This window comes from Aulonocara stuartgranti (genome assembly GCF_965226115.1).
Source record: "Aulonocara stuartgranti genome assembly, chromosome: 13".
NCBI lineage: Eukaryota > Metazoa > Chordata > Actinopteri > Cichliformes > Cichlidae > Aulonocara > Aulonocara stuartgranti.
Genome location: NC_138949.1, coordinates 18838884 through 18849984, shown reverse-complemented (window position 1 = coordinate 18849984; position 11101 = coordinate 18838884). Strand labels below are relative to the sequence as shown.

General features: G+C 37.2%; 1 protein-coding gene across 1 annotated transcript; it reads right to left on the bottom strand.

Moving 5' to 3' along the window:
• Positions 1–542: 542 nt before the first annotated feature.
• Positions 543–1325, bottom strand: LOC309720872 (cystatin-like). Its single transcript, XM_082558071.1, has 3 exons — positions 974–1325; positions 751–901; positions 543–640 (listed from the first exon to the last, which is right to left on the bottom strand). The coding sequence occupies exons 1-3, from the start codon at positions 1172–1174 to the stop codon at positions 579–581; spliced, it is 414 nt and encodes a 137-aa protein (XP_082414197.1). The 5' UTR covers positions 1175–1325; the 3' UTR covers positions 543–578.
• Positions 1326–11101: the final 9776 nt, after the last annotated feature.

Genomic DNA, 11101 nt, shown 5'->3' with positions numbered 1-11101 from the left:
TGTGATCTGTTTATCCCCCCCCCAATTTAGGGGAAAAAAAAAAAAAAAAAAAAAAAAGGGGGTCAGAGTGGCAGACAGTTCAGTCTTGCTGAGCAGTAATCTGAAAGAAAAAAATGCCTGTAATCCTCCATACAGAGCCCTTCTGGAGACCGTGGTTATATGTGGAGGTGTAGCCTCGTCTCAGTTTAGCAGCCATGTGTCTGACCAAGCCTGACACGCAACTAGGTCCTTACAGCTGCCAGGACACACACTGAGAGATGAGGCACAGTAAAGCTGCCCCCGGTCACTCACTGGAATAATTATGCTTTTTTTTTTTTCCCCCATACAATGCCGAGGTGGCGCAGGTCACTGAACTTAATCATCTCTGTGTTGGTACAAGTGACATAAATGAGAGCCAATGAAATCATGGTTTATGATCATGCTATTATAAATTTAGAGTGGGCACAGTACACCAACTGGCACTCTTTCTGAAAGTTGAGATGATCAGACTAAAACAACGCTCACTGATAACTCTTTACTTGGAAACACCAAAAGTGACAGTATGAGTGTATTAGCTTTTATTTTGGTGGCACTCATTTTTAGAGAGAACACGTGATTTCTCCCAGGAGACTTCTACAACGACGAAGTGGCACTGGTACTCCTGAAAGAAATGGCAAATTAGTACATTTAACTACTATGCAATTTGAAAATATTTTTTTTAAAAAGGGGGGGGGGGGGGGGGAGGGGTTAGTGGGGTTATGATGCATTTACCCCCTCGGTGTGTTATGCACCACCCAGTTCTTGAACTTGCCTTGCGTCTAGACTGGAAAGCACATGGCTCGCTGTCCGCAGCAGCGTGGTTTCTGCTGCACACAGTCTGCCCCAGCAGCATGTCCAGAATGTACTTTATTCCCGCAACTACCTGCAGAAAACATCACCAGCTATTCGTATATTTTAACTGAAAATTGGGTTGTGACTTCTGATGAAGTTTTACCTGAATTTTAGCCGATGTTATCGCCACAGTTTTATAAGCGAACATCTCTCCTGCGTTGACTTTGTTGAATTCAGCCACAGCAAAGTGAGCTGCCGTCAAAACCCTGGTGTCGTTAACCGGAACACGTCGGGGCTCCCCGGTCATGGTTTGTTCGGCGGCCGAAGCACAAACAAAAACAAAAACAAAAAACCAGGCAAACATCCTGAATCAAAACATGTGGGTTCAAAGTTTATAAAAGAACGTCTAGGCTCTGAGTGCCTAACTTCGCATTATATGCCGGGTTAAAACTTGCTCGGTAAACGCACACCTGCGTCCAATCTGCTGATTAACTGAACGTAAAAGAGACACGCGCCACTCAGAACAGTAGATTCGGTGTTGCGCGGCAACCACGTTGCTGAGCTACCGAGAAACACAAGCTACTACAGACTAAAAAAATATATATACAATTAATTTAAGAACTAATGGCATGTTTATTATTTAAAACAACAATGTCACTGCTATAAAGACAAAGTATCAGTGATTATTTGAATATATGAAGGGTGACAAGGGGGGAAAAAAAATAACAGAAACGCCAATAAAAGGGATAAAACCCCATTCTTCTTAAAGTTATTCACTCATTTTGTGTTTTGATCATGTGGGTAAGCCTAAAATCTTTCACAGGTGTTTCTCCTCAGATCTCTCCCCTTGAATCTGCAGGTCTGGATCAACTTGATCCTTATTTTCACAAGCTGACAAGAGATTTTATATTAGAACTACTGACTTCTATTTTTAACATTCTCCTTTCAAACAATGAGATCTCTGTCATATGGAAATCTGCCTATGTTTTCCTTTTATTAGAAGGAAATTACCAATCAGTTACAGGCCAATTTTAGCAACGGTGTTTTAGCAAAGGTTTTCCAAAGACTTATCAATGAACAACTAACTGTTTTCCAACATTAGTCAAGTTTTAGAAAGCAGCACAGCAAAATAACAGCTGTTGTTAATGTGGTGAATGTATAATGGTGCAATGGACTGCACAAAACATTGTGCTGTTCTTTTTCGTGATCTGTTTTGACACAATTGATCATGACACCTAAATGGACAACCCAACATTGGCTTGTCTGCAAATGCTTAAGTTGGCTTTTACATTACTTGTCAGCTAGAACATAGTACGGCCCCTTTACTGCGTTTTCTTCTTCTTTTCTCCCAGTATCCAGTGAAGTTCCCGAGGGCTCTATATTAGCACCACTCCTCTCTTTCTCTATGCAACTAACATTAGTGAAAAATGTTGCATTTTCTTTTATGCTTATATGACTCCTTGAGTCATATAAGCCCTCAAATTTCTGATGCTTGTTAAATGAAGGCAAATCCAATGTGGTGATGTTCTCAAATAGCAAAGAGTTAACAAATTTGCCTAAAATCAAAACCACTCAAGGGGGTAAAATTGAAACGGTCACAATTTAGGCAAGTATTTAGGCATCATTACAGATCAAAAAATGTCTTTTAAACCCAAGCTGAAAAGCTTGTGACCAAGCTGAAATATAATCAAGTTTCTTTTAGGAATAAATCTTATTTCTTGCTCCTCGTGTGGAAACACCTGATTTCTGCAACTTTTTTTGTGATGGTGAGGTGTTCTTTATGACCAGTACCATTGTTCTTTATGTTTTATTATTAGCTTGGAAATCATGGACATCACTGCTTGGGCTAGTTATACACCCAGTGCACCTATGTCACTTTATCCTGGAATAATCTACAAAAGGAGCTGAAACAATCAGAACTGAGGGAGTTAAAATCAATTTTAAAGGACCAAGTTGCTCTTGTAATGATCTGTTATTGTGTATGTTTAAAGATATTAGTGTTTGCCATTTTTATCTTTGTTATATTGTTATATATTTCTCTTGCCCTCTTTGCCAGGTCTCTCTAATAACATTTACCTAGGTAGATCAAGGATATATACATAACCAAGCTGAATGATAGTCTCTTGTGCAACATTTTACTGGTGTGGTAAGCAATTTTAGTTTAAAGACTGCAGGGTCAGTTACTGGTTTCAAAAACTACTAAACACAAATTGTCAAACTCCTCTTAGGCCACATACAGCCCAGTGTGATTGCAAGTGAGACCAACCAGTAAAATATTGCATTAAAAAAACAGTATTCCAATGTTTTTTCCTATTTGTTTGAACAAGTAAATACTAAAAATGTAAAAATAAATTAATAAATTAATACATTTAAAAAAATAAAGTTTTAAAAAGAAAAGAAAAATCAATAAAACCAACCCCCAAATGTAAGACACCCTTTATCCCACTCCTCTCAGTTTATGTTATTGCATAAGCCACAAAATATTGACATTTGGAGCTTTTATACCTAAACAAGAACATTATTTTATGTCTTTACTAATACTTTCCATATAGGTAAACTTCTATGTAGTAAAACTGGCAATACAAAATGAATAAAAGTGTTTTTTATTGAAAAATTGAAGTAGGTAATGACTGCACGAAGTTTTTACAATTTACAAAGCTATGCAGTGGGCCAAACTTAACCAGTTTCTAGCCTCTGGGTCGCATATCTGACGTGACTGTACTAAATCATTTACACAACAAGGTTATTAAAACGCAGCCTCACCCAGGCACAGAAAATTCCTTGAAATGGGGATATCAAAGAGCATTGCTGTAAATCCATCCTCAAAACTTTGAAGTCTGTGTGAGAAAGGGTACAAGCAACTTTAAAGGGGTTGCAGGGTTACCATGTTAAATACAATATCGGATGGAAACACTGCAAAATAACGCAAAGCACACCTTGCCCAACCCGAAGCCTGGCAGCAGCATGTTCATGCTATGGAAACGCTTCTATGCCGCAGACCCTGTAAGGGTTTGTGAAGGTAGATGGATCCAAAGGATCAAAATATGGGTAGTAAAATATGCTTTTTTTGGTAACAGGACAATTTTAAACATAATTTTGTATCCTTTTGCAAAGGTGTGTTTTAAAACCGAATCTATTTCTACACAATTCAGCCTGAATCTACTGCCAACTGTGACAAAAACACACAATAAATTATTTTCCTTAGTTTCCCAGCCTTATCACACACACACACACACACACACATACAGACACACACACGCAATGTAAACATGAACTCTCACATAATTAGGCTTGCAGTAAGTCACCAAATTAAGATGAGAACAATATCAGCTAAATTGTAAGATGTGTTTATTTGTAATATGAATGGACATTCTAGGGGTTTTATAAATCTTATCATGTAATGTGACATAGTTTTTGAGTTAACTGCAGACAAATATTGAGAAATGTCGACTCATAGTTGCAGAGTCACATTCATGAGAGGATCTTTGCCCAGAGAGTAGTGTGGTGCTGTAGAAGACATTGGGAGGGGGGCATAAATGGACATAAACTACAGCGTTTGTGAGTTGCATTTAAAGATATTACCAAATTAATACCAAAATGTAAAAAAAATATTCCTTTGTTTCACTGTGAACTTCCCACAAGGCTGCGGTAATCCAAAATGTTGAGACAGTGTGTAGTGTGGGTGGGAAAACAGCATACTGAAGGTGGGTGCTGAGTTTATTTCACAGAAGCAAATGATCTTTTCAAGGCCAATATGAAAAGGATAAATAACTGAATTAGTACTGCAACTAACCAGTGTTCCTATTTCCAGTTTATCTGCCGATTATCTCCCTGTTAATCAATAAAGGTTTTTTCTTGATAAAATATCCGAAGATGGTAAAATAGTAAAGGGAACAGAACGTGGAAAATCCCGACAACCAAAAACATGAAACCAGATAAAGAAAACCAGAAAAGTGGCATCTTTTCTTGTTAAATAAATGATTTAAATGACGAATTGCTTAACAAAATGACTGCAGAGTGATTTTCCTCTTGAACAACCAACCTCTTATTCCTGTCAGCTCTACATATATTGTATTAAGGTTCACTCAAAACCCAATCTATCATTTAATGAATCTCTTCTCCTCCTTTTGAAGGAGAAAATGTTTTGCAGCTGAACTTTAAAAAGCTTTTAAAACTTGAAAATACTTCAGCAATTAGTCTCCAGAAAGAAATCATCCTGAATCAAAAGCAAACATATAAAGTTAGGATGTTGTGTAAAATGTAAATGAAGCAGTTATTTTCAGAGCATTTAAATACTCTAATTGTAAATAGCATAAAAGATAACATTTGAAGGTGAGAGCAAAAAAAAGGGAATAAAAAAAAATGTATTTGATGCCGGCAACATATTTGTTTAGATAGAACAAGGTTGTGTAATGTTTAAAAATAACCACTGGCTGGAACATATCACAGCTAATCAGGTTAAACAGTAACACGACTGGGTGAAAAATTAACATGCCAGAGAGGCTGACGATTTTCAGAAGTAAACATGTGGAGGGGTTTACCGTCCCATGAAAGAGTACTCAGAAATTTTTAAAAATTAAATTTATAACTCAATTTAAACTTGCAAAGAATTCCCACATCTATGGTTCTCAGATAGCATCTCACAGGCAAGTAAATAGTGCACTTACTCACATTTTATTTATTCGTACACGCACTGTTCACTTTGTTAGGTTAAATTGCTTGTTAAGGCAAATATCTATCTAACAACTCAGTGCATTTAGACATGTAAACGCCATGATCAAGATGACCTGTTGAAATTAAACGGACTATCAGAAAAGTGATTTGAGTGATTCTTTACTTAAGATGGTTGTTGGTGCCAGATGGGTCTGAGTGTTTCAGAAACTGCTGATCTGCTGGGATTTTCCCACACAATCACTCCTAGGGTTTATAGCAAATAGTCTAAAAAAGAAAAAAAAAGAAAATATTCAGGGAGCAGCAGCTCTCTGTGTGAAAATACCTTGTTGATGCCAGAGGTCAGGAGAATGGCCCGACTGCTTCAAGCTTATAATTAGGACACAGTAACTCAAATAACCACTCGTTATAACCAAGGTACGCATACCATGGTTATAACGAGCATCTCTGAACACACAACAGTCTGAAATCTGAAAGAGATGCGAACCATGTCCGTCCCATGACCACAGCGTTACCCATCTTCTGATAGCTACTTGCAGCATTTCACAATGCTTAAATAATCTCAAACTATTTTCTTTTTTGAACATGGGAATGAGTTCACTGTACTCAAATCATGTCCACAGTCACCAGAGCTCAATCCACATCATGGATTTACAGACAGCACATCTGCAGCGACTGAGTGATGCTATCGTGCCAATATGGATGAAAACCTCAGAGCAAATTTTCCAGCACCTCGTTGAATCTATGCAAAGAATTAAGACAGCTCTTAAGGCAATGCAGTACTAGTGTGCTGTACTTAATAAAATCACCAATCAATGCATACTATGACATAGCAGCATGACATGAGTGACAGTTATAAACATAAATGGCAATCATCTGAAGAGGCACATTAGCATTTTAAAAGTGTGGCTTTTTTTCATGTTTCCTTGCTTCGTTATTTGGCATGTGATTAAGGAAACACATGAAAAAGACAAGATAAATAAATGTGTACATTCCCCTGATACACGCCATGTTAAACCATTAAAAAAATTAAATAACTCACAGACTGTAGAGAGAACTCTATGTATAAGGACAAGGCCTAAAACCAGTATCACATAGCTGTGATCTCGGGGTACTCAGAAGGTCCTGCATCAGAAAACAGATATAATTCTGTAGTGGAAATCGCTGCATGGGTGCAAGAACACTTTTGAAAAACTGCATTTACCTTCTCATTGATTGCACTTTGTCCCTACAACAAATGCAAGTTAAAAGCTTCATCATCATCTGATGACAGAAAACATAATACAAACATAATATAAACATGAAATAGAGCTCATTTAAGATGGACAGACACAAAGAGGAACTCTTTCATGTGGTTTATCCAAAGTTTTTTGTTTTTAAAAATCATGGACAAAACATCCTTGAGACTAAAGGAGAGGGACCATCTGGCTTGTCAACAGCCTTGGGTATGGAGAGGCTTTAGTGAACATGGGACATTTAACTTGCACATCTGTGAAGGCACCATTATTGCTAACGATGTACAGAGCTTTTACAGCAACATATGCCGCCATCTACATTATGTGTTTTTCAAGGATGGAGGCTGATTCCCAGTGACCCATTGAATTAGCCAAAAAGAATCTAACTTTAAGCAGTTAAAAGAGCAGAAGGGGTGATACAGCACTGGTGGTTATCACAGTGTTGACATTTAAATGTGTTGCTGGTATTAAATAAAAAAATGTGCATATGTTATATGCACAAATAAAATACATGCCTTCAATGTTAAACAATTCAAAACTCTCTCAATAAATGCATTCTGTTTAAGCTGCCAATAACAGTCGAGCATGATTGGATTTAACCTGGCCAGCACCACCACAGTGAATGCATAATCCTGACAACAAAGCACAGAGGTGGCAGTGTGATGATCCTGGGTTGCATGAATGCAAAAGGTGTTGGGGAAATGCCGTTTAGATGGTGCCATGAATCGATAAACCTCACACGCTTCTGTTGGTCTACAGAAAACAAGCAGATGACGCATATTCAAGCACCCTAACGGTCCAAAGCGGACGGTTAAATTCATGAGAAGAAAAGTGAGAACTTTGACCTGGCAAGTGTGCGCTCTGCATGAATCCAGCAGAATGCTTATGGAGAGGAAAACAGAGCAACACAACCTCTTAAGCAAAGAGCAACTGAACAAGAAGAAATCTGTCATCAAGAATAAAGATGGACATAAAAAGTACTAAAGAAAAACGGAACTGTTGCCAAATGTGTGCTGACCTTAAAATAAGTTTCTGCTGTGGAGTTTTACAAGGAAACTTTTTTTTAATAGAGCAGATATCCTACCTCTCATTGTCAAATTTTGCCATAAGACTTTAAAAGTAGTTAAAAATAGTCACGCAGCAGCGGAAGCAGCTCTTTTAAGAGTACATGATCATATTTTAGCACCACCAGCTTACATGTCAGCGCGTCACTAATGGTGACGGGTTAGCTAGCTGGTTTAGTTAGAGGTAACTTTGACTAAACCGTTTTATGTAGACATTTTATTGTATGCAAAATGCTATTCTGTAAAGCTGTGAAAGAAAAGGAAGTGTGTTAAAAATTCGCTATGAAACTTAAAGGAGTGGAAGTATGTGAATTAATGAAATAAATGTAAACAAACTTTTTCAAAACTGTTTAACGACGGTCTCGTGACAAGTTTGAGAAGTTGTTTTTTAATATATATGTTTGTGCGACATTAAACTCTTGGTGGCACAAAGCAGGCCTTTGTGCTTCTCCTGACATATTAAGCCCAAGTACGCTTATTTGTTCATTCCCAACAAACCTCATCAAAACGGTAGAAACCACAAAACGCAATGGGGCGGCTGCCATCGATTCTTTACTGCTCTTCTTCTTTCCTCCTTTTTTTTTATTTTTATTTTTTACGGCAGCTGAGGTTGTTCAGTGATGACGCGACGAATCCTACTTCCGGGTCTAAAGTAGTCTGCGTTTAATATGGCTTTTGTGTTGTTAACATGTTTAATGTTATGTATTTTCTTCTATTTGATCTCAAAAAGCTCCTAAAACAGTCAGTGATCACTGCTGACCTCCCTCGGCTTTTATTACCACTAATCATTTATTTAAGCTCAGTTTTTAAAACCTTAGGATGTAGCTACAGCCCAGCCTATGCAGCAGTATATGAATGACTAACCTCGTATTATGGATGGATTATCTCAGTTGTTCTCCTGGCTGAAGTTTGGTCCTTTTACAGCATCCTGCCATGCGATTACATTTGTTTCTGACCACCGAGAACACTCACGTTAACTTTTATCGAGTGGAAAAAAAGTTAGCTTGTTTATATTATGCTAACATAGCTGTGTCGCTAGCGGTCACGTAGCACATCATTATATACCAGCTAGCACAACTTCAGTAACCCCACAAGCGTCACTGCTGTTTAGTTTTCTGTCTTCATTTATGCTGGAAGTGATAACAGAGCTGTACGTTTTAATTTGTTTCCAAAACCCCGCAGTCAGGACATGCTATATTGTATTTAGATAGAAGCTAGCGAGCTAACTCCCTGCTAACTTCTAACTCCGTTAAATGTCATAAATTCCGTTTTCATGGATGCCTGGATGTTAAACTCAATTGTTACACCTGGTAGAGCAGAACGCTGATCATTTTATTAAAGATGAAAGACTTTAGACAGTTTTTCAACTCTCAGTAATGCCACAGTGATCGTTTGATATATGGACCTGCAGCTGAGTTTAGACCCAGACACGGCTAGTGACGTCAGACTGAACAACCGGATTGGCAATTGCTGCTTTACCACCCCCTACCGGTCTGAGCGTGAACTGCCTTTCCTTAAGCTGCTGAGGCCAGGTGGATTTGTCTAAATGTGATCGCGAAATCTCTCCCGAATTGAATATTTCTCCATAATACACGCACCAATAAGATTAATATAGCGACTGATAAATGAAGATGTTTAGGCAGTTTTGAAGGACTATAAAAGCAATTAACCTGACCAAAACAGTTTGATGCAGAATTGAAAAGTACAGATTTGGCAATATAATGCGATTTGGGTGATTACAGTGTCTCTCTCTCTCTCCTCCTTGTGTTTTGGAGGATTAGACTACACCTGAGCTTATCAGCCTGCTTGTAAAAATGTGTAAAAATCTTACAAATGTTAAGAGCAACTGCTAATAGTATATTGTAGTTTAATATGCATAACAGACATAAATGAAGGTCTAATGGGTCAAGTTATGGTCAATATCCACATGATTAAAATATTTGCAGTATTTGTTCACCTCAGTTTACTGCTTTTGATACTAGATTTGAACGGGAGATTTAATTTAAAAAAAAAAAAAGATCTTTAAACTTAAAGCACAAAGAATATGGGAGTCTGAAAACATTCCCCATCTTTCAAGTATTTTTCACCCTTTCGAGATTTAGATTCAGTTTTCAAAACTACATCCCCATTAAGGTCATTCTAATGTTTTAGATGCTGCATCTGGAAATTAATTCAAAGAAAAATATGTGAACGTGCTGTAATTGATATATTATAAATAGAGGGGGGGGAAAAAAAAGATACTGGTTTTTTTTTATTTTTTTATTCAAAACAAAAATATAAACCACACTACACTTTTAAAAAGCCTATTTTCTCATTTGTACATTACATTTTAGTGTTGAACACATTTTAAAAATAACCACATGTGAACAATCAGCACAAAGACAGGGGAACAGTTTGATGATAAAAGGAAAACAGTTTTGATAACTAACGAAGTACTTCAGCTTGCTTTAGGTTCAACAGCATTCAAGATGTAGAAAAAGGATGTGAAGAGTTTAATTAAAAAAAACAAAAAACACACACACAAAAAAAACAAACAAAAAAACAAAACAAACTGCTTTGATGGCTCCATAAGAGCAAAACTCATCCAACAAATTATCCTGAAAAACAATCCCTTGGACAATAAAGGAATGTAGTGATGGTTCACCTTTCTTCCTGGTTGGCAAAACCAGTATTGAAAAAAATAAAATAAAAACAAAACAAAAACCAGACAGCAAGAACACAACAGGAACACTTGGATTAAGCTACACATTAGTTGAGTTCACTGTTAAATACTCCTTAAGTTACGTGTAATTAGATTTGTCAGACAACTGTCTGCTTACAAATTTACAATGAGTGTTTTGGCACAGACTGCGGTTGTATCATTTGTAGTATGATATGTGCTCTGCATTAAATTAACAATTCGAAACAGTACATGGGCTGTTTTCACATGTGGCGATATGAAGAACTGGCAAAAAATAACTGCAAAACAGACCGCTGTTCTGTTTACGTCTACAATAAATCATTCATATAATCCATTACTTTTTCCTCTCTTAGTTTATACATAGACAGAGGAACTTTACCCCATTATAAAGAACATCACACTCGAGGTACCATCAGCACATCCTTCAGAATCAGAAAATTAATTCAAGCTGGTCCAGTCAATAGAAAAAAACAACAACCCCAAAACAAAACAAAAAGTGAACAGAGAAATGTGCACCAGCAGTTTTTCCCCCTCGGGTCTTTCTTTTCGACGCGAGATGCAACAGCAGCATGGGTACCAACGTATCTGCCAACACTAACCTCCAAAATGTATTCTTTATTTTTTTTTGTAAAGAAAAAACA